This window comes from Sinocyclocheilus anshuiensis, unplaced genomic scaffold (assembly GCF_001515605.1).
Source record: "Sinocyclocheilus anshuiensis isolate Anshui unplaced genomic scaffold, SAMN03320099.WGS_v1.1 scaffold85, whole genome shotgun sequence".
Lineage (NCBI taxonomy): Eukaryota > Metazoa > Chordata > Actinopteri > Cypriniformes > Cyprinidae > Sinocyclocheilus > Sinocyclocheilus anshuiensis.
In genome coordinates, this window is record NW_015536800.1 from 2,798,670 (window position 1) to 2,822,926 (window position 24,257).

Sequence of the window (24,257 nt, forward strand, 5' to 3'; positions counted from 1 at the left end):
TTTGTGATATATCATCGTGTAATATATATTTAGTGTATATATATATATATATATATATATATATATATAATATACTATATACTAATACTAAATATATAGCTATACAAATACTAAATCCTAATGCGTACCTGTCTCAGAGTCAATGCTAAAGTGCTCTGATCCGGCCCCGAGCAGCTCGTAGGAGATCTGTGCATTGGAACGGATGTCAGCATCTGTGGCAGAGACCTGCAGGATAAGCCTACCAGCAGGGGAATCCTCTGGGACGCTTTCCATATAGAATGACTGCAAAGAACAGAAAGGGAGGCATGTGAAAAGCAGAAGTGACTTCACAAATGGGATGACAGGGCCAAAAAGGAGAGAGAAATGAAAGTAAAGAGAAAGGAGTTTGGTGGTAATTGTGACCCCAAATTGAAAAAAGTGCTAAAAGATTTTCACCGCAGGAGTTCTATTAAATTAACATTATTCAAAAAGGAACACAATACGTAAAAGAAGCACATTAGCCCTCACAAAACCCTCTCACAGTGCAAAATTACTGCATTTCACATAAGGACCTTTTCAAATCCCTCCTGACATTCTGTCTTTCTCTCCAAGTCTCGTCCCATTTAGCATGCACAGCGGGTAGGCTGTGCCCTCCCCTTAACTGACAGAATCAGACTACATGACATTTTGCTGCAATGCACTTCCCACACACACATACACACAAAACTAACATTCATACCTTCTCACAAATTGGGCTGTTGTCATTGGCATCCAAGACCTTGACTTCAACCACAGCCTTGGCTGTGAAGGTCCCGTCAGTTGCCGTAATGTTCAGCAAGTAATTGTCCTTCTCCTCCCTGTCGAGAGGCTTCCGCACCGAGACCTTCCACTCGCCTTGAGTATGCTCAATGCCAAACTGCCCCAAGGGGTCTCCACCTTTAGAGAGCACACATGAGAAATGTCAGTCAAACTAATGAATGCGAATGGCAGATAAAATTACTATTTATTTGTGTGGTTTCCTGTTGTAAGTGCAGTAGCTACAGTAATGGCTAAATTTATAACTACTTATATTTCACAAGTTATTGTGAGATATCTGTGCCATGTGTACTCCACGGCATTCATGAAGCTTTACTTCTTGTTTGCTTGGACTTCACAATATTAACACAAAGCGTCTATGTAAATAAGTGGCTGTGTGACTTGTTATGCCAATTTCTGTCATCACTCTACGATCAGGCGAAGACGAGTGGATGTAATGAGACAGTTCTCTGCCAGAAAGTGCTCATCTCATCTCATGCTTGGCATCGATGTTCGCGTTAATTAATTATCACCAGAGCTGAAACATTCTTGCTTTGTTTCAAAAGTGTCATTGGGAAAATTATCCAGTTTTCTATTTATAATCTCTTGACAATTTTGTAGCACATCATAGGATATTTTGCTTTAGCTGTAAGTGATTTCCCCAAATATTATTTATTATTATTATTATTTACTATAAATTATTCCATCATAAATTTGTGAAGTTAAACTATTCCATCAAATACAACTGAAATGACAATGGTGGCATGTAACAGCTAAAATTAAACTAGAGGTACAAAATCAACATAAGACTTACCTGTGATAAAGTAGTTGATTTGCTTGTTACTTTCCTCTGTGTCCAGGTCTGTAGTGCTAAGAATGGCAATGACTCCACCAGGTGGGTCATCTTCGCTTACTGTGCCTTTATAGATCTCTGCTGTGAACCTTGGTGGGTTGTCATTTACATCTACCACTGTGACATCCACCTTGGTACTGGCCATCAGCTGGACTTTGTCTCCACGGTCAGTGGCTAAGACTGAAACAGTGTACTTGTTTTTCTTCTCACGGTCAAGTTCCTTTAATGTGGTAATCCATCCAGTTTCACTGTTAATGGCAAACAGTTCTGCAATGTCCCTTGTCTCTTGGTTGAAATCGAGATTGTAAACCACATGGCCATTAGTGCCCGAGTCCAAGTCTGTGGCCTTTACCTGTATAACAGAGGTGGCACCTGGGAGATTCTCCACAACGAAGGCTTCATAAGGGTTTGACTCAAAGAGCGGTCGATTATCATTGACATCCTTGACCTGGATACTGATGTCCACAGCAGAGACAACTTTGTTACCATCATATTCGCTTTGTGCTTGTAGGGTTAGCTGATACCATTTGGTGCTCTCGTGGTCAAGCTTCTTCTCCAGCTTCAAAGATCCTGAGCTGGGATCAACTACAAATACCTCATCTTGGTTGCTCTCAGGAGTATTCCCTTTCACCAGGCTGTAAAAGACTGGCTGATCACTTTCGACCTGAATGACATCTATTTCTGAACCAAGAGGAAGATCTTCATCTATGGCAAACCTGTAGTGGGACTCTATGAACTTTGGCACCGGAACCTCGGGAACAAGAATCTTGACATAAACCGGAACAACAGAGGACTTAGCAGGATTTCCGCCATCTTTTGCTCGTACAAGAAATGTGTAGAGCTGGTTCTCCAATCCAATGAGGCTTTCCTTTGTTACAATGACACCACTAAACTGGTGGATTTCGAAATTCTCCTCAACATTGTCTGCGTCTCCTTCAATAGAATAGGTGATGTCTGCATTACTACCTTCATCCATGTCGGACGCTGCAATCTTAAGTATGGTTGTTCCTCTTGGCATGTCGGAAGCAACATTAACTCTGTAATCAGCAGCTCTGAACTGCGGGGTATTATCATTGATATCGGTTAAGATCACATTTACAGTGCAGAAGCCAACTTTGCCACCACCATCTTTAGCAATCAAAGAAATCAGAATTACTTTTTCCAGTGCATTCTCTCGGTTAAGACTCTCCAAAGTGAAGATCTCTCCATTTTCAGAGATTGAGAACTTGTCTTTTGCAATGTCATTGACTATATGATAATTGAGTCTTCCATATGTACCAGAGTCCTCATCTGTTGCTTGAGCCTCAGCTACCAATGTTCCAACTGGAGAGTTCTCAAGAAGCTCAACCACATAATCCACCTGGTTGAATGTAGGATTGTGGAAGTTAGCACTAATAACATTGACCTTGACAATAGCTGAGCTTCTGAATACACCATCTGATACAGACACATTGATGTTGTAGAGGGACTCCATATGGGGTTTCCGGTGGTTTGATATGACTATAGCCCCAGTGTTTGGATCTATTGCAAAGTTTTGCCCCTCATTTCCAGATATAATTGAGAATTCAAGTTTACCACTATTTGAGTTGTCAGCATCGGAAGCCTGAACCTGGGTTACAAAGTGGCCACGAGGTGCCAGTTCACTGACCGTAGCTTCATAGACATTCTGTGAGAACAGTGGAGTGTTGTCGTTAAGGTCTGTTACATCAATTAACACAATGACCTCACTGGAAAGGGCAGGTATTCCACCATCAACTGCTCTAATTATCAGCTTATGTGAGGGTTTTTCTTCATGGTCAAGCATCTGAGTAGTCCAGATTGTGCCTGTGTCATGATCAATGCTAAAGTAATCAGAGCTCTTATCTTTATCTTCAATGATCTGATAAAAGAGCACTTGCTTGTTACCAGTATCAGCATCTGTAGCTGATACTTGTAACCTCACTGGAAAGGGCAGGTACTCCACCATCAACTGCTCTAATTATCAGCTTATGTGAGGGTTTTTCTTCATGGTCAAGCATCTGAGTAGTCCAGATTGTGCCCGTGTCATGATCAATGCTAAAGTAATCAGAGCTCTTATCTTTATCTTCAATGATCTGATAAAAGAGCACTTGCTTGTTACCAGTATCAGCATCTGTAGCTGATACTTGTAATACGGACGTGCCGATCACTGATGCTTCCGAAAGGCTTGCATTGTACAGTTTGCAATGGAACACAGGTGGGTTGTCATTAATGTCTTCCAAGATCACGTCAACAAAGACTTCAGCTTTGGCACCGGTTAGCGAGTCGGTGGCCCTTACGCTGAGCTTATAGGCTGGGTGGGTCTCGAAATCCAAAGGCTTTACAACCTGAATAACACCAGTATTGAAGTTGATGGAGAACTGATTGAGAGGGTCCCCTTCTGTGATTGTGTACACTATTCTAGGGCCTTCAGAGTCATTAGCCTGGATGTGTACAACAGGTGTCAGTAACGGTATGTTCTCTGGGATCTCCAGACTGTAGAAGGCTCTCTCAAACACAGGCATTGCTTTGTTTACAACCATTATTGGCACTTCAACAGATGAGGAAAGTGCTGGTTCACCTCCATCTCTGGCTACAATGGTGATTACAAATTCAGTGTTAAGGGAGTCTTTCTCAAGCTTCTTTGTTAGTGAGATTTCACCATCCATGCTGATCTGAACAAACTCATTTAGCTCCTGAAGATGGTAGTTGATCTCAGCATTTCTGTCAACATCTGCATCAACCACAGTCACTTTTGTGATGATGTGACCCACTTCTGTGTCAACCTGCACCAGTGCCTGATAGGGTAAATTGACAAACACCGGTGGGTTGTCATTGACATCTTCGATTACCACAGTTACAAGGACATGGGCTATGTCAGATAACTTGTCTTCTCTGGTCACCTCCACCACAATATCAAATATGCCTTGCTCTTCTCGATCAAAGGGTATGCCTGTAGAGGAGAGTACTCCCGAAGTACGGCTTATTGTGAATCTCTTATCAGGGTTCAGAATGTTATAAAACAAAGGTTCATTGACTTGGTTTCCCACTGCAACTATTACAGCTAAAGTCTTCTTCTCTAAGGAATTTTCTGGTACAGAGGCCTTGTATGATTCTTGGGTGAACCTCAGAGTACTCTCCTTATTCTCTCTGACATTTATTTTTACCAAAGCCGTTTTAGAAAACCTGCCATCAGACACCCTTACTCTGAGCTCATACCTGCTTCTAAGCTGAGTGACATTTTGAATAGTGATAACCCCTGTGGCCGGGTCCATTTTAAACTTCTCTCCAATATTGCCTTTGACAATAGAGTAAAAGAGCCTTGAATTTGGACCTGAGTCTGCATCTGTGGCATTGACTGTGATCACTTCCACTCCTTTGTAAGTTGGCACTAAGACTGTGGTTTCATATAGATCTTGGTTGAACTGAGGCGGGCAGTCATTGACGTCCAGGATCTCAATAGTCACGTTAGCAGCCTTCTCTGCAAAATGACGGGGGATTCCCATGTCGTGTACTTGTACAGAAAAGCGAAACACAGATCTTTGCTCGTAATCCAATTCGCTGATGGTTCGGATTGCACCAGTACTAGAGTCGATGGCAAAGTAATTATGGGCAAATGGCTCAACAATCTGATAGACCAGTCTAGAGTTAGCATCGTGGTCAGTGTCTAAAGCACGGATGACAAGTGGTGTGTTGTCTTTGGTGAGGACTACACTGTTCACTGGAGAAGACTCGCTGACCATTCCAGTGAACTCATCTTGAATAAATATAGGTGCATTATCATTCTCATCCTTCAAGTGAATCAGTAGAGTAGTGTTACTAGCCAGACCGGCCATGTTGGTTCCCTGAATGGTTAGTTTGTATGATGGAATAGTATCGTAATCCAAAACTGAATGGGTCACAACCACTCCAGAGTTGGGGTTAATGTCAAATGCTCCCTTCACATTTCCGTCTTTGATCTGATAGAACACTGATGATTTGCTATTGGCGGTAACTAGACACACAAAGGCTCCAGGCAGAGTGTTTTCGCTGACTTCAGCAGAAAACTCCTTCTCTTCAAATTTAGGAATGGCATTGTCAGAAATAGTGACAGTTATGTCCACAGCAGCAGTAGCAATAAGTGGTGGTGTGCCTTTGTCAGAGGCTTTCACAGTTAGCTCAAATCGGTTCTTGTTGCTACGGTCCAGCTCCTTTGCCACAGTGATGGTGCCCAGGATAGGATCAATAGCAAATGAATTGGCCACATTTCCTAGGAAGGAATATGACAAAGATGCATCAAACACTTGCTAAAAGGATTAGATTTGACTTTTCAGAACTCTTTAGAACTCGTTAATTTAAACATTTTGTGTCAAACTGCTTTAAAGAATAAATTTAATTTAGGAAAATCATGGATGCATTGATTTAAAGTTAAAAATGACATGCATTTTGTTTGTTTCGCTTTATCTATAATTAATATTTGAGTTTGTCAAAGACAGTAAGCATCTAATCAGCTGCCTGAGCGTGAGTCATTCAGTATGTGACCTGAACAATGTTTGCTGTCTCACACACACACACACACACACACACACACACACACACATACGGTACAGTACAGTACATTTCAATTAGCTTCTGTAATCTCAGACATTTCAAATATGTGCATTCTCAAAAGGCCACTTGGCGTCATATCTGTGCTAGTGTTGTCAAAAGACCCGGTACTTTGGTACCAAGTCGATACTAAAAAAATGAAAACGTTACGGTACCAGGTTTTCTTAAGTACCGGTGGTACCGAGTACCCGGTCAGCCCGGTTCTTGAAGCGCTATCCGAAAGCTATCCTCTTCTATTTTAAAGTACCGGTGGTACCGACCTGGTTCTTGATGTGCTATCCGAAAGGTGCGCAGATGCGCTGTCTTCATAAAACCACTGAGACGTGGCGACATCAAAATGATGAAACACATCAAACTAACAAAACACTTTAAAGACAGACACCCAGATCAAATGAAAGAGTTCAAGCAGGTAAGTTTAATTTCATCCCATACATTGATTTATTTGTGGCTGCCCGCCACAATATCAAAACTCACCACCACAAATAGATTTTCCAAAAAATATTATTCAATATTTTAATTTGAATGTCGGATTGAAACGAACATCGCTGTTATTAGAGTAGTTCATCGTTAACATAAACGCGGCTAACGCTAATATAATGAGCATTACTATTTAATGCTCCTATAACTTTTATTTGGGTAAAAAAACAGGAGGACATGATGATATTAACTATTTTTACACACCAGAGGCTTTTAAATTAATTGTGAATCTAAAATATGCGTGTTAGAGAATGTACAAATGGTTAACATTGTTTGTGTCACATCAGTTAGAAAAGCAGTTCAGGGCTTTTTTTTTTTTTTAGCTAACTTAGTTAGTTGTTATTCTTGGCTGAATAACTCTCGAAGGGTTTAAAAGCCCTTTAAAATTAAATATGTACACAGTTTGGATTAAATGAAAGTATAGTCAAATTTTTTAATTAGCTTGTTTTTGTGTTTTGCTTTGGTACCGAGAACCATGGATTTTAACTGGTATTGGTCCCGGATACTGAAATTTTGGTACCGTGACAAAACTAATCTGTGCTATGTTCTGCTTTCAAAACTCTCACAGTTTGGTGGACTGCAGGACCCTTGGCTGCCACATTCAATATCTCCCACATTTTTAACTCTAAGTGGCCAGCATGGGCCACTCCTGTGGATCTCTTAGCAATATCCCATGTTGAAACAAAGAAATAAAGACAGGACAGACTTGTAAGCTTTGTCTGTTTCTAATTACTATTGGCTTTCCAGTGTTCAGACATTTCATACATCATATGTATACAATCTGTAGTTTCCTGGACAAATTGGATAAAAGTCAAGAGCAATCAAATCAATCAGATGGATTTACCTGACTCAATGCTATAGATGATCTCAGCATTCTGCCCTTTGTCTTTGTCAAGAGCAGAGACGTGAAGCACTGCAGAGCCAATTGCAGCAGACTCAAACACACGGCCCACATATGGTGAACCAGAGAACCAAGGTGCATTGTCATTGGTGTCCTGCACATTTACAATCACACGCACCAGGTTCCGCTTCACAGGAATGTCCTGATCTCGTACCTGCAGTGTGGAGGGCAGAGGAAGGGCTATATAAAAAGCAATTCTCCAGTAATTTCAACACTTTAGTTATAAGCTTATGTGAAACAAATAAAACACTTTACATTCAGGAGATTCACCTCCGTGTCGATTGAATTAAAGAGAAAACAAACTGCCAGGATAGTTTATGGTGAAGAATGGCTGACTGGCTAAAATTTTTAAATCAGACAGAAAAATCAATTTGACAGATGATGCTGTAAAGCAGGTAGCAGACCACATGATCTTACCATGACAGTTAGTGTATGTTGGTGCATGGTTTCATGGTCTAGTCTCTCTGCAGTGTACAACACCCCAGTTCCAGGATCTAGTCTGAACTTGCGTAGACTGAATGGGTCAGTGCTACTGAGGAGGGTGTAGGCTAGCTTGTTCTTCTCATCCTGGTCTGTAGCTGTAATCTGTAACACCTCTGTGTCAGGCAGGGTATCTTCAGGGACATTCACTTCATACTTAGACTTAGAGAACTGGGGGCGATGATTGTTGGTGTCGATCACTTTAATAAGAACCTGTAAAAACAAACAATAAGTAAATAAATAAGGCCTTGTTTAATGATCTAGTTACAGTGGGACAATTTCTTTTAATGAATAATAATAGCAAGTACGTTTCAAGTTAAATTTGAAGTGTACTGTATTACTATGATAACATGATTGGTATTCTATAATGAATGGTTAAAACCATTACATACACTAAACAAATAAAATATCTGGCTAACAACAATCACTGTAAGTGGGGTAAAAGAAACCGAGCAAGAGAATAAATATGTCCTAAATGTATCAATGCTCTTAAAAGATCCATTAAAACACCCACATACAACCTACTTTGCAAAACTCTGGAACATAACTGTTAATTTACAAAATAGAGAGTTGGGGTGCTCCGATTGATCGGCTACCGATCACTATCGGCCGATAATCGCTTTGGGATGATTGATCGACGGTCTCTAAAAAGGCCGATCTCAAAAAAACGATCTCAAGCTGATGACGCGCCTGCCGTGAAAAGGTTTGGCACGACATGCAGCGGCACCGTCTCAGTCTCTGTCACCAGGCTCTGCGGGTGAAATAATTATAATGCTGAAGGTGAGGTACTCACCTTCATATTTCTTAATTAAATAACTTATAAAGTAATTTGAAAACCTTGTGTGAGACGTAATTTCACAAACAGCGTGAGTGAATCAGTGCGCGCGCTCTCTCTCAAAATACGCAAATGTCTTCCAATCACCACATCGCGTCTATCTATAAGCGAGCTGCACGCTGCACAGTTGACACAGGAATTGTCACTTGCACAATCGAGGCAGTGTCACATCATCACTAAAGTTTATAAATTGCATTACTTTTTAATTCTTGCCAGTGTTTAACCATCTAGCACTCACGCACTCTCCTGGAGACTGAGCGCTCATGCACACTGGCAGCGCCCGCTCATGCACACTCGCAGCGCACACACATAATGCCAGGTTCACATTACTCCGTTTGCAGTGCGAATGTGGTGCGTATTTTTTCCCGCGCTCATGTTAACAGATTAATAAAGCGCGCACACTGCACATGGTTGCTGTCCGGCAGTGCGCTCTAAGAGCGGTGCAGAGATCGTTTCCACACCGAGTCTATTTTTGCTGCGCTGCAAGCGCTGAATTAAAGTAACAGTGCATTTTTTGCAGTAAATATGAACATGGATTGACACGAAAATGAGATACTGCTTTCTGTGATCGGTGATCGGCCTCAAAAATCCTGATTGGAGCACTCCTAAACGAGAGAAAAATCAGCAGGTCAGTAAGGACAGGCCAGTTTAACAACCATCTAGTGATTAATGAGGTTGACTAGTGAGTTTATCTATATTTTGTTACGTGTTACTGCAAATTATTTCAAAAGGATTAATTAAAAGACAAAACCTCACATCTATGTGCCTGTCAGCTCAGGTAAACCCTCACAGGTAAGCTGTGTGTCTAAATTCATTCTCTTTAAAGCTCCGCCACCAGAGCCATCAAAGCACCGCTTTTGTAACAAATTAATTGCTTTCAACAATATATTTCTAGACAATTACTAGTAGACTTCAAATAACCTGCTGCGAGCAAGGTTATGCATAATCTGCAGGTCTCCGTTTGTTTGTGAGGACTGTGATGGTTGAGCGCAAAGTTGAATGAAGTGTTATAGTTGTCTGAATATCTGTCAGTTACCACATTAAATATATTGCTGCGCTGTCTGATCAATGTTTAGTTCACATGATTCATATATTAAGCACTTCTTTTAACACATATTAGTCAACTACTAGTTGTTCAGACTATACATAGACTAGTTGATTCATAAAAATTGCACATCATGACATTGAACTTATGTTTGCCATCTTAGACCTCAGGGGTTTAGAACTCTTATCACAGCTGCTTTGATATTAACCAGATCAAACCTGTAATAATTTAAATGCCTGGTTACTTATGACTTACATTCAGCAAAGAATGTTAAAAACCCAGCATGAATTCAAATGAGTTGTGGCTGGTTCTGATAACACTGCATGTTGACATTTTCTTTGGTTACAAATTATTGTATCGTGAATGCACAAGGATGTGTTTCATTAACAGTTTAAAGTCCTACAGTGAGTGAAATGCCAAGGTTATTCCACTGCATACTTATGAGTGTTTTGACTTTTTAGCAATTCTCAATACACACACTTCTTGTACATAGGCTAATGCAGTAATATCATTTATGAGCTGTCATTCTGAGACAAAAAAAAAAACACATCAACTGTGTTCACACATTTAACATCAACTGTGTTCACACATTTAACATCTTTTTTTTAAATCAAAGTCAACCATTTATTTGCATTCGAGGTGAGGATTAGTGAGTGGACAGGAAGCTCCACACTCAACACAACCAAAGCAGTTAGAATTGATGTGTAAAATGAGTGCATGCTTAAATAATCTGTCTTCATACGATCAGACATGCTTATATAAAGCCAGGATGGAGAACAAAGAAGGTGAAATGGATTGGATCGTTAAAGTTAGACATGCATGCCAGCCATCAGGGGGCGCTGTTTCACATAAAACAAACAAAAGCTCACAGCTCTGTGGATCCACTGATTCAAACCAGAATCCTCACAAATGGATTGGCCACATATGTGTCCCACTAGACTAGTCACGTATGTTTTCAAGTGACTGGTCGGGAGAGAAAGTTGGAATATGTGGGACAGTTCTGGTATATCACAGAGTTATAACTGAATGAATTACCTAGCAACATCCATAAAAAGCGCATCATCTACAAAGCCTTATACTTTATTTGCATCGTATTTGCATCATATTTACAAACATCTGAGATTCTCATATACCGTAAACTTGGGATGAGTGACTGCTACAGTCATATGTCAATAAATATAAATACATTAAAACCTTATCAATATATTATACATGTACACATAATCCTAACTGATAATATTCAATACATTTCTGAGGGCTCAATTACAGAAGTCTTGTAAATAAGCATTTCTTCGGGCATTTCTCAGTGAAATATTTCTCTGAGAAATACCCAGCGTGTACGTGTTTTAATGTTTTTAAAATGCAATTTATTTCTATGATGACAAAGCTGAATTTTCAGTGTCACATGATTCTTCAGAAATCATTCTAATATGATGATTTGGTGCTGATGAATCATTTCTTATTAACATCACAGTTGAAAAGAGTTTTGAAATAGATTTTTTAAACAATGTAAAAGCCTTGACTGTCACTTTTGATCAATTTAATGCATCCTTGTGGAATAAAAGTATTAATTTCCTTTTACCGACCCCAAACTTAAATATAAAAAATTTAGAATAAAATTATATATTTTTGATGTCTTAAAATTATGCTGATTCGCTATTAGCTTTTGTAATAGTTTTGAATACTTCATAAAACATAATTCCCGTCAAATCCTTATTTCTCTTTGGAACAGTCAACTGAAAGCACCGGTGTAAATAGATGAAGCTAGTAGATTGTATTTGTTTATATCCTGCCTGCTTTCAATGATGCTTGAGAATCAGCACGACAGGCTTCCATGACTGTAATGTAAATGTATGGGATAAAACTCAAAGGAGCTCCACTAATGTCTAACACACACACAGAAAGAAGGACAGATGGAGGGATTCGAGAGGAAGTGGTGAGTGAGGGAGTGATTAAAGGAAAAGATCAGAGTGTGAATGACAGATAAAGAAGGATGTGCGTGTGAAAGACAGAAAAGGAGAAAGATGAGGAATAGAAGTGAGGCACAAGAAGTAAGAGCAAGAGAGCGATAAAAGCAGAAAGGACTGTAACACTATATGAAAATGAGCTCTGTATGTGTGAAAGTGATATATATACACATACATCAGATGATCCCTGAGGGGGGCTATTCCAGAAGCTAGCAGCCTATTATTGAAGAGAAATTCCTGCTATAAACTCCTACCACTTAAAACATCTCAACAACAGCAACATGGAACATACCAGTGCTACTTTAAGCAAGAGATGTAATTTTAGACTTCAGACTTTTTAAAATTGGTCACATTTTAGGCTTTTTGAAAATTGTTTCGTTTTGCAGCTGTAACCCAATTTGCTCAGCCGATCTCTAATGCTTGACCCTCGTGGCCGCCTCAATGCCTTGTTTGTCTCAAGCAGGGTGTTGCTGAATCACAAGCATGCACATACCTTGAAAACTCTCTTATGCAATTACATGCATACTATTTATTGGATTTAACATCTTTATTGTGCCAGGGACAGGTATTTGTGGTGTACACAGTTATTGTTCTGAAAGTTTGGGGTCAGTACTTTTTTCTTTAAAACTGATACTTTTATTCAGTAAGGATGTGTTAAATTGACCAAAAGTCACAGTAAAATCAGTTACAATGTTACAGCAAAAAAAAGTTCACATTCGCACAGTAATTTTCACTCGCAAATGTAAGTACAGCCTTGAGTTATCCAATCATTTTCGTCTAAGGGAAAACTCAATGATGGATATTGTTCTCAAGAGCGCTCCCTCAAAAGAAATCACAGGCAGAAATGGGCACTGTTCACCCAGATCCCCATATTTCTTTGTATTTGACATGTCTTAGGGAAAATGACTTTGGCACAGTCACAAACACATAGAGTTGCCACACATTCTCTCAGAAGGCCTAAAATAGGATTACACCCAGCATACATTTTCCTCCCCCTCTGCATTCTTTTCTTCCCTTCCAAAATAATCATAATCCCTCATTGCCTGTCTGAAATGTGGTGCTTTTGTTGAGATTGGGGTGAAAGAGAGATAAAAAAGTGTGGAGATAAGTGGCAAAAATAATGAAAATAGAGCATGGAGAAGGTCTGGCAAGCCCATGTGGAATACACATGACTTTGATTTAAACAAAGATATGCGGCTGGCTCCACGAGGAGGAGAGAGCTAATCGTTTCAGGAGAGGGTCACTAGACATACAAAGGCAAAAGCAGAGCCTGAATGCAGATTTGTGATTCAAAATGTGTGTTAGTCGGGTTGCAAGGGTAACAAATTCATACAAATAAATAAAATCCACTCCTTGTCAGCTGTAATCTGTTTAAGACGGTTTTCTTTAAAACACAACTGGCGCATGATATTGTTGCAGATATACTCGCTGGATCACATGCTAAAATTGACTTTGGCTATGAGAAGCACTTGTTTTGGAACACAGCTGCATCCAAATACAAGGTTCCAAACTCATTAGTTGGTCAATGAAGAAATCAAAGATGAAACAAGTTTCAAGCAGGTTATATATTACCCATCCATCGTTCTCTTGTTTTGTAAGGCGAGATGAAAGCTTGCTGGCGTGCACTTAATATCGTCTCTTTAATGTTTTAAGGGCAAATATTTGCCTGATTTGTTCGTTTGGCCTCGTTTTCTTTCTAGCACCTGCCTGAGCATTTACAGAGGTATTTGAAAGTGTTGCGTATAAACTGACTTTTGTCATTACTAATTAGCCAACAGACTGAAAACTCCTGTCAGGGTGGTCTAATGTACCGAGGACGCCTGCAAAGGAAAAACAAACTGTCTTTCCTAGTCTAGTACAGTTAAACCAGTACTAAGACACCTGGAAAATGTTAAAACAAGCTATAGACTCTGAAATTGAATAGGGGTTTTATTTATGGTATCAGTTAGAAGACAATGTCCAGGTCATGTTTCACCACAAAAAAAGGAAAAAAAAAATAAATAAATTATATTCTGAATTACATTTTTATTATAATTATATTTAATATTTAGCAAAAAGAATATGATTTTCACATTATTTTAATGAAAATTATCTTTCCTCTTATGTCAAATAATCTGAATCATGTAAAACATATCTCATATATTATGAATGATCTACAGACATTATAGTAATGAAAAGTCAAATAAATACATTTTCTGTAATTTTAAGGACCAATTCTCTCGATTAAATAGTTGCTTATTAACATGCATATTACTAGCATATTGACTGTTTATTAGCACTTACAAAGCACACATTAATGCCTTATTCTGCATGACCAAACTTTAGATCCCTTAAAGGGATACTCCACCCCAAAATGAAAATTTTGTCATTAATCACTTACCCCCATGTCGTTCCAAACCCCTAAAAGTTTTGTTCGTCTTCGGAACACAATTTAAGATATTTTGGATGAAAACCGGGAGGCTTGTGACTGTCCCATTGACTGCCTAGTAAATTACACTGCCAATGTCCAGAAAAGAATGAAAGACATCGTCAGAATAGTCCATCTGCCATCAGTGGTTCAACCGTAACGTTATGAAGCGACGAGAATACTTTTTGTATGCGAAGAAAACAAAAATAAAGACTTTAGTCAACAATTTGTCTCCTCTGTGTCTCTCCGCATCACCGTAGCGCCATTTTGTTTGAACGAAAACAGCGCATCTGTGCAGCGCGGCTGACACAGAATAGCATACGCTGCTTGCGTTCAGCGGATATTCTCCAAAATGGCACTACGGTGATGCGGAGCGACAGAGGAGACAAATTGTTGAATAAAGTCTTTAATTTTGTTTTCTTCGCATACAAAAAGTATTCTCGTCGCTTCATAACATTACGGTTGAACCACTGATGGCAGATGGACCTGAATTAAAGAAAGACAGTCAGACTGTCAGAGAAAGCAAAATTAAAATGCAGGGAGCCAGACAGCTTCATCCTCCTCACACGGTCCAGGAATGAGACAATGGAAGATTCCAGGAACCCTGGCCAAAAACTCTCCAACCGGCAGGCCAAGGAATGTCTGCCAGCATGTTGTGACGTGAGGTATTTGAAGAACATTTAGGGAACCTTCAGACATCAAAAAATGTCTACAATAGCTAACCTGAATCTAACCAGAAAAACTGCCTAAAGCTTGCTAGTTTGAACCTTTTTCCTAGTACAGCTTATAACCTGGCACACACAGAACTTGTACAGAATGTATCTACAAATATACCTCAAAAAATCATTGCAAAACATGTACTTGGATTAATGACTTTAGCTTGACTCATCTACATCCGAATTAATAGCAATATGTTGTGCTCCTCTTTTAATCCTGTAGCTTATTCAGGAAAGACCTTTGGGACCTACAGTGCCAGTGCAGCCAAAGAAGGAAACTCGATTTGGAAAGTTGGAAATGCTTGGGTTGCTTTTCCTTCCTTGCCACCAGCGAAATATACATGTACAAAAAAATCCGAGCCATTTTTTGCCCCTCATAGGGATCTCAAAAAAGAAGCCCAGGCCTCTATGGTGAACACACAATGCTCTGCTTCCATAAACACTTCATTAGCAATTCAATTACCTGCATGCTGACAGATCTGGTGCCATCTGTTGCGTCCACCGTCAGGTTGTAATGGGATTTCTGCTCTGCATCCAGCGCTTGGGCCACAATCACTGTCCCACTCGCCTTCCCCACCTCAAATCGACTGTCAGAATTACCACCTGTTGAGAAGACAAACAAGAGGAGAAGCAGAAGAAACCAAACCATTCCAAAAATAAGAAGTAGAGAAGAGAGAGAAAGTAAAAGTTGTCAGTGAAAGTTTGGTTAAAAGATAAAGGGACAGGAAGAGGATGCAAACTATTAAGTCATATTATGACAGTTCTATTGAGAAGATAAACACAAAGTTAGAGGTTATTTCATGCAAAGAAACTTCCTCCAAAGAGATTCATTAGAAGATTTCATCATCTTAGTTTGTTAAAAAGCTGTGAACTAACAAAGACGCTCATTAGAATTCAAGCTTCAGCATGTAAAGTCCAAACCAACACAACTTTCAAAATCTACTGCCACCATACCTGTTATTTCAAACCAGACTGGTGTTTCCACAGATTCCATAGTGATGACCCCGACCATGTGTGCCACGGGGTCACTCTCCATGACAGAAAAGGAGTAAAATGGCTCGTCAAATGCCAGAGGGGCTTCGCTCGGCTCCGGCTTGGGGATCCATTCAATGTGTAGACGGCAGGTGGATGATTTCTGGGGTCGACCATTATCCACTGCTTTAATCTGGTGGATAAATGTTGAACAGAATAGGTCAAATCAAATAATACAACTGCAATGTAAATTACAGTACGGCTTTGGAATTCATATGTTTGGGAAAAATAATAATTTGAGCAAATCTGTTAGCGATACCAAAAAGACACACACACTTCAAGCCCAATCTGGGAGAGATACTACTAAATGTGGGAACTACAGAATGCTACCAGAACACCTGTCACTGTGACTTTGGAAAGCGACAGATGTTAGGCAATGAAACAATGGGAGGTCTGGCAAAAAATGTCACCGGCCACATGGGCCCGCAGGAAGTTCACTTTACACTCGTAAAACTTCCATCAAAGAGACATTCAGGAAAAATGTAGTGTGTGTCAAATCTGAGAGCTCAGGTTTCTACATTACAACTCATAATAACGGCCTCCTCAAACGCTGAAACTCAAGCTAGTAAGCAAATACATTCGCAATAAAAAGGATCCAGGTTTTCATATCTTGCTATTTGCACATTTCTAATCTTTCAAAAAGTGCAAATACAAACTGACGGAATATGTGCTATAGAAATGTGAACATCCTCACCGTTAAGATATCATAATCTCCAGCAGAAGAAAACTTCTTAAAGGAAACCATGCCAGTTTTGGGCTCAATGAAGAACTTTCCCTGTTCGTCTCCGTCCTCGATGCTGTAGGAAATCTCAGCGTTTGGCCCTTCATCTCGATCTGAAGCGATAACGCGGTACACAGGATCTCTCCTGAGTGCACGCTCTTTCTCTGGCTTTTCACGCTCGGGGAGTTTGATTTTGTAGACTTTCTCCATAAACTGTGGTTTGTTGTCATTCTGCAAATTATTTTAAAGATTTTCCAAATTAGTAATTAAAAGAATATTTGAGTATATTTTAAAACAAAATATGATTTCAGTCTTTTTACTTCAAAATATTGTATTCGATTCGGTCTTGCTGTTTCTTTGAAACAATTTTCACTCAGAAACTGTCACAAAATATTACAAAGTAGATCCCACATCAAACGATAGATGGATATGAATAGACAGACAGATTATAGATCATATTCTTTAGACCAATTAGCTGCCTAGTTGTTCAGACAACCCACAGACTAGTTGGTTTTGAAAATATGTACCTTTGCACATCCCTTCTTAAAAGTTTGATTTGTTTGGGTAGAAAGCTTCAGGGGGCTGATAGAAAAGCCTGTAATCGAGGGGGCGGAAAGATTCATTCACTCAGTTCTAGTTTTCTTCTTTCCTTTCATGTCGAATAACCCCAAAACCCAAGAGAGCCGGTGTCATAATGAACATTTTCAATTAGAGTGACAAAACGAGCGGTACTAAGAGAGGTGCACGGGACAATAATAGAACACACTCAAGAATATCTGACACAAGTGATTGAAAACCTTCATTATAGCGAGAGCTTCAATCAATCGCCGTTCAGAGGTAAAGAAAAATCTCCTGTTCAGAACACGGGGGCAAGTGTTCCTATCTAAGTCAACTGGCTGACAAAATTGAAGTAATTCCCCGCGCGCTTAGCTGTCAAGCAATCTTTTCAGAGACGTGCGGCAAGGGTTTCCGGGGGTGAGAACAGACTGTTATGCATTTTTCTGTATGATTGCGGAATGACGTTTTTTTCTAGATAATTTCTCTTTTATGACATCTGATGAAAAATATCATCATGAATGCGATAGCCAGACAGGTTATATAGCCTCAAAATAAACTTGATTTTGATTTTTCTCAAAGCTAGTCCAATCGTCTAATCTGACTGTGTTGTTTGCAGACCTAGGAATGATTACTTCTCACATTATTTAAAAAGACAGTAGATCAGTTTAGTTCAGTTGTGTTGTAAGCACACTGTAGAGCCAAAAAAGAACAGATCAAAAGTTTACAAAAATGCACACCAGTTTTAATAGCAAAACACTTTTGTCAACAATATGAACAGAAATATGTACAGGAGCTGCTCCAAACAAGCAGAGAAGGCAGCATTAAGCAGACACTGGTGGTTTGTTGAGCATATACTCATGCTTAGAACGCCATGTCCAATCTCAGCTGGTATCCGTTAACCAGCTCATTAATTTCCTCTGGATATCTTCAGTTAATCTCAGAAAATGCCCGTTTGAGGCGGCTTAATGGTATGCTGGTGCATAAGCTGATGAATGCAAACACATACAGAGAGAGATGCAGACATACACACTATTTCCTGCCAATGAACTCAGCAGACTTTGTTAGCTTTGAATGCAAAATACAAAACTACTGCAGTCTATGGCAGAAGCAGATAAAAAAAAACAGGCCAGCACAGACATTTAAAAGCATCTGTTCAACACTGTAAAAGCAGTCCAGCTTTTGGTATTTGTATTTGTATTTGTTTTCAAAGCTGTCCAGTGCCATCCAACTGTTGGCCAAACTGATTTAATTGAACAGGAAGACAAGGGACTCGGTCAGCTCCAACAGTCCACTCTCCTGAGTCGAGCGTGTGTTTGTATGCCTGCAATGCACTGCTTTTTTAAAAACCTCTTCCAGCAACTGGAAAGAATTCAGACAGTTGAAATTAAATTTCCAGTTCAATAAAAATACCATGTCTGCTTTGAACATCAATTATATAACTAGATTTTACATTTTATGTGGTGACTGAGTCAAACTGTCCACAGGGTGAAAATCAAGCTTGACTGCTTAGTTACAGCACATCTCTCCTCAACAAAAAGTAAAATTTGTAGTCTTACATTACATTTATGCATTTGGCTTTATGCAAAGTAGTTTACACATTTTCCTCATGCTTTCCATGGGAAGCAAACCCATGATTTTGGTGTCGCTAGCTCCATGCACTACTGTTTGAGCTACCATGATGCTATTAATCACATTCGTAGCACGGTAGATTACAAATCCTGCACGTATGAGCAATAGTGATGTTTCAATTATGAACAAAATTTGTGCTTTTGAAAAAATCTTTTAGGCGAACAATTCTCTTTGATTTCTATGCACTGACTCTTAACGTAGAATCTGAATGTCTTACTATGTCATTCATTAAAAAAAACTGAATGAACTTGGTAACCAAACCAACCATGTTTGTGAAAGAGGTTCTGCTAACCGATTGAACAAACAGAAGGGGATGTGTAGTTTGTTGTTCAGAGTTACGAAAAACAAAATGTGTCGGTTGAATGATTCAATGATTCACTCGTAACACACATACTAAAAAATTGTCTTTCTCTACATAGTGCTGTAACAACGTAATCTGCAAAAAGAGATAGTATTGTAAATGAATCAGTGACCAAATCTGAACAAATCTTTTAGGTGAGATTCAAAAGTGTCAGTGGAATAAATCACCACTAATAGGTTCAAGCATTTTAAACATTAGAAATATGTTTTGAGCTTTTGGTGCGGCCAAAGCAGTAACACATTTCACATGCCTGGAAAACAGGCAAAGCAACGCCCTACATCTTCAGACGCTCAGGGTGTATTCCCAGAAATAAATTTCATTTCTTTGCAAATCAACTTATATGAATTGTGGGCATATTTTCCTGTTTGGTTTGGTTAAGTTCAAAGAGCAACGGGGCAGACTCTCTGACATGCTGTGCATGCCTCAACATGTTCCAGAGTAGCTCTCTCTCTCTCTGTTCTTTATTTTCTCAAATTTCCCTCCCTTCCCCCTCTAGGAGCATTTGCACCTTACACCTTCCTTCCCAGCTCTTAAGTGTGTGTGAATGTTTGCAGGGCGCTCTCCCATATATCTCTCACACACATACACATACACACTCAAATGCCCTCACCCTGGCCCCGTATAACTGCCTCTCCCTCCCCCCAAGCATGTGCTGCCTCCAACTAACCTCAGCGAGCCCCTGAGCACCAGCTCATTCCCCTGTCTCCTGCGGTGCTGTGCCCAGCAGGATTGTACTGCCCGTGGGAGAGAGACAGCCAGACTCCTGGGCGGGAGGCTGGGTGAGACAAGACCCCTGGAGGGAAGATGTCAATAAAAAACTTCCTGTTGCTGGACCGCTGACTAAACACCGGCCAAAAACGCAAATTACTGGGGTTGTCATGACTACTACAGTGGGCCACCGGAGCCGTGTGGGAAAAAAACAAGGAGAAACAGGATCCAGAAGAATGCGTGTGAACAGTGACTGGACTGATGGTCATTTGTTTATTAGTCTTTCCCTCAGCCGGTCTAAAGCGGCGCGGTAATCAAATTAAGCATGATATCATAACAGTCCCAGAAGGTGTTTAAACAGAAGAAGACAGTTGCTTCAAACAGGTTGTGAGAAATGTATCCAAAATTCAGAGTATGATCTTTCTGTTTTCATGGACTAGATATCCGACCGACTAGTCAGTCTGCTGAGTTTTTACATTTATTTTCATATTATTTTAGTGGCAATGATTCATGGATAAATTTAGGGCCGCTGTAATGAACAATTCAGTGTGCCTGTTAAGAGTTCGTCTAGGACCTCAAAGCGATTCTATTGGCAAAAATAATTTTTAATGGGTAGTCTATTCACTGACTGACTGCAAAATCGCTTCATGGTGCATGCCGTCTGAACTGTTATCATGACCATTAATATTTTTTATTACACAATACTATAGAAAGCAAAACTATAGATTTTGAAAAAAACACTTTGTTCATAAATGTTCTTTGTGTTAGCAATCTTACATTTTATAGGCTAGTTACTTAATACACTAGCATAGCATATCATTAACCTTTTTTTATTAGCCTGCTAACTAAGCTTATCTATCTTAATTTTTACGTAAGAGCAGACATGGTCATTTTTAACTTGAATAAGCAAGGCTTCCAGTGTCATTCGCTTATGCTGTGGAAAGTGCTATCATATTTTCATGAATGCATTGGTTAGTTGCACAAATAGTTTTAGAGTTTACAGCACTGTTAACTTTTTAGTTATTTACCTATAGCAGCTAATGACTCAGAAGTCCCGTGCATTCTCAGGAAATAGCTTACTTTCGCATTGAAAAATAGGGTGAATAATCTACGCAAATGTGAAATATTTTTTTATTTTTTGATCAGTTTTCCTCTCAAGCTACCTCTTGAAGTCCTAGGCAGACTTAACAGGCAGACTGAATTGTTCCCAAACACCAAACTTCTTGTAAGATGGTTAGTACTCAAGCCAAAAGTATGCTTTTAAGGGGTCACATGATGCGATTTTTTCCTTTCCTTACAAGCTGTTTGTGCATATATAAGATTCGTAAAGTTGCAAAGACTAAAGTTTCAAAGAAAGAAGGCATAACTTTTATTCTCGCTGTAGTATTGTTGCTGTTGCCGCCATGTCGTGAAGACCCGGTGTTTCCAAATATGGTAAGGTGCATAACATTTCTGTCACACGCTGGAGGTATTCGTCCAATCACAATGCACTGGATAGCTGGCCAATCAGAGCACACCTCGCTTTTCAGAACGATGAGCTTTATAAAAATCGATGCGTTTCAGAAAGGCGGGGCAGAGAGGAGCAACAATAATGTACGGTATGTGGAAAACAATGTGTTTTTTAAACCTTAAACCACATAAACACATTGCATTACACCAAATACACCAAATAATGTTATTTTTAGCATCGTCATATGACCTCTTTAAACATCATGGTATCAAGCAGCATAACGGAATGCATTTGTACAGGTAAAATAACTGTAAGCGAATGACAATTTCAAGCAAATTTAGGTTACAGTGTGCAAGGCTTCTTGTGTTAAAAACAAGGTGCATAAACCCATGGAGACAATAAATGTGGTTTAAAGTCAGGGCTGGCTACCAATTTATGCAGTGTCGCTTTTCTATTTAAAAGTGCAATTAAAAGGGTAAAAGACAATGTCAGGTGAAAAGCATTCCTTACAGCTCTTTACGCTTAAGACAGCTAATATATGGCATCCAAGTTGAATGAAACTACACGCACCACCAAACTCCAATCTCAACAGTTAAAAAAAAAAAAAAAAGCCTAGTTAATTACAAACCAGAGGAACAGATTTAACCTTGAGGGGATCTTGGCACTACTAATATTTAGCTGAATTGTTGGCATTAGCTAATTACAAGCCTACTGTCTATCGGTCAGCAGGCTTTGCTTTGAAGTCAAGAGGAGCTCCTCACATCACTGAGGCATGGAGAGAAGAAGGGAGGACAGACACTGGATAAGCGTATGCTGCAGGGTGTACCATCCTCCCTGGTTTTATTTCCTGTCCGCATCCCTCCTGTCATTTACAATACAATCCTGGGGCACAAAAATGGGCATAAAAGAACTGGTAAGGGCTGGTGCAAATTTGCCAAATTTAATGAGATGCCACAGGGTTTGAACTGAATTTGCATCTATAACAATAATTAAAAAAGCATCAATCTGTGCACAACTTGAAATAACAGCAAACTGAGGTTGGGTTTTTGGCGAAGGCAGGGAGCGGTTGGTAAAGAGTTATTGAGAAAGAGAGGGAGAGAGAGAAGGTGATAGAAGCTTGCAGCTCAATTAAAATCCACAAGTATAAACTTTGGCTGGGCAGGGTGACGCTTCCTGTTCTGGCCTGCCTAATCCTGAGACGGCACACTGAGAGAGAACAAAGGCAAACCCCCACATGCATATATACACACACACCTACCCTCCACACACACCGGATATCTAAATCCCCTCAGAAGCACTTTGGAAGGAATGGAGGGGGAAGAATGCAGTCCGCTTACGTGCACAGTTTAGTTTGGTGGCTTGTGCCTTGGGTCTAAACAGTCAAGGCTAAAAGTTGTTTGCTCATCTGTTTTCCTCCTTTTTTACTTTTCTCCCAAGGATTTCTCTTTAAAATACATTCTATGTTAAAGTTCAACCAGAAAATTCAAATTACATTATATTTTAATATGTGGTACAGTTCAAAAGTTTGGGGTCAGTAAGAATTTTTAAAGAAATAACACTTTTATTCAGCAAGGATGCATTAAACTGAAAGTGACAGAAAAAAAATATATTTCAAATGTTGTTCTTTTGAAACTTCTATTCATTCACGATTCCTGAAAAAAAAATATCACAGTTTCCACAAATACATTAAGCAGCAGAACTGTTTTCAACACTGATAATATTAAGAAATGTTTCCCAAGCACCAAATCAGCATATTTAGAATGATTTCTGAAGAATCATGTGACACTGATGACTGGAGTAATGGCTGCTGAATATTCAGCTTTGTCATCACAGGAATAAATTACATGTAAAATTACATTAAAACAGAAAAAAAGTTGTTTTAAATTGCAATATTACTTAACAATATTACTGTTTCAACTGTATTTTTGATCAAATGAATGCAGCCTTGGTTGTTATAAGAGGCTTCTTTCAAAAACATTAAAACATCTTACAGACTAGGCCTGGGTGATAAAACGGTATCGGTATTACCAAATAATGTTATTTTTAGCATCGTCATATGACCTCTTTAAACATCATGGTATCAAGCAGCATAACGGAATGCATTTGTACAGGTAAAATAACTGTAAGCGAATGACAATTTCAAGCAAATTTAGGTTACAGTGTGCAAGGCTTCTTGTGTTAAAAACAAGGTGCATAAACCCATGGAGACAATAAATGTGGTTTAAAGTCAGGGCTGGCTACCAATTTATGCAGTGTCGCTTTTCTATTTAAAAGTGCAATTAAAAGGGTAAAAGACAATGTCAGGTGAAAAGCATTCCTTACAGCTCTTTACGCTTAAGACAGCTAATATATGGCATCCAAGTTGAATGAAACTACACGCACCACCAAACTCCAATCTCAACAGTTAAAAAAAAAAAAAAAAGCCTAGTTAATTACAAACCAGAGGAACAGATTTAACCTTGAGGGGATCTTGGCACTACTAATATTTAGCTGAATTGTTGGCATTAGCTAATTACAAGCCTACTGTCTATCGGTCAGCAGGCTTTGCTTTGAAGTCAAGAGGAGCTCCTCACATCACTGAGGCATGGAGAGAAGAAGGGAGGACAGACACTGGATAAGCGTATGCTGCAGGGTGTACCATCCTCCCTGGTTTTATTTCCTGTCCGCATCCCTCCTGTCATTTACAATACAATCCTGGGGCACAAAAATGGGCATAAAAGAACTGGTAAGGGCTGGTGCAAATTTGCCAAATTTAATGA

The 24,257-nt window shown here is 39.4% G+C and overlaps 1 protein-coding gene across 1 annotated transcript in view; it reads right to left on the reverse strand.

Moving 5' to 3' along the window:
• The window catches only part of LOC107656821 (protocadherin Fat 1-like), a 103,302-nt gene that overhangs the window by 23,239 nt on the left and 55,806 nt on the right, over positions 1 to 24,257 (reverse strand). Inside the window, exons 5-13 of the mRNA XM_016444778.1 lie at positions 16,766 to 17,023; positions 15,994 to 16,204; positions 15,503 to 15,642; positions 8,007 to 8,282; positions 7,533 to 7,743; positions 3,565 to 5,873; positions 1,589 to 3,350; positions 719 to 915; positions 129 to 282 (exon numbers count right to left, since the gene is read on the reverse strand). Of these exons, the coding sequence (XP_016300264.1) occupies positions 129 to 282; positions 719 to 915; positions 1,589 to 3,350; positions 3,565 to 5,873; positions 7,533 to 7,743; positions 8,007 to 8,282; positions 15,503 to 15,642; positions 15,994 to 16,204; positions 16,766 to 17,023 (5,518 nt within the window). The remainder of the gene's footprint in view (positions 1 to 128; positions 283 to 718; positions 916 to 1,588; positions 3,351 to 3,564; positions 5,874 to 7,532; positions 7,744 to 8,006; positions 8,283 to 15,502; positions 15,643 to 15,993; positions 16,205 to 16,765; positions 17,024 to 24,257) is intronic.